At 34.2% G+C, this 263-nt stretch overlaps 1 protein-coding gene across 1 annotated transcript in view; it reads left to right on the top strand.

The window, feature by feature from the left end:
- Nucleotides 1-263, top strand: part of LOC119585985 — a gene marked incomplete in the record, with an annotated part of 24,623 nt that overhangs the window by 11,768 nt on the left and 12,592 nt on the right. Inside the window, 1 exon segment of the mRNA XM_037934697.1 lies at nucleotides 86-217. Coding sequence (XP_037790625.1) covers nucleotides 86-217 — 132 coding nt within the window.

Here is a 263-nt window from a genome sequence, read left to right as displayed (position 1 = left end):
ATTGTAAATTTATAAACTTGTTTATAAACTTTAATATTTACAAGATTAGTCGTTTGCAACTTTGGAATATTTTATTGTTTCTCAGGTACTATGATAAGAATGATGATGGTCACCTTGAAGTAAGTGAGCTAAAGGAGTTGGTGAAGGACATTGCTGAGCTCCAAGGACTTGATGTTACTCCCAAGACACTGGAGGAAAGGACCAAAAAAGCTTTAGAGTAAGATATGCAACATTTCTGCCTTACTCTTAACCCTGAACTAATA

Source organism: Penaeus monodon, chromosome 20 (genome assembly GCF_015228065.2).
Source record: "Penaeus monodon isolate SGIC_2016 chromosome 20, NSTDA_Pmon_1, whole genome shotgun sequence".
Lineage (NCBI taxonomy): Eukaryota > Metazoa > Arthropoda > Malacostraca > Decapoda > Penaeidae > Penaeus > Penaeus monodon.
This window is presented reverse-complemented; position numbering and strand designations above follow the sequence as displayed.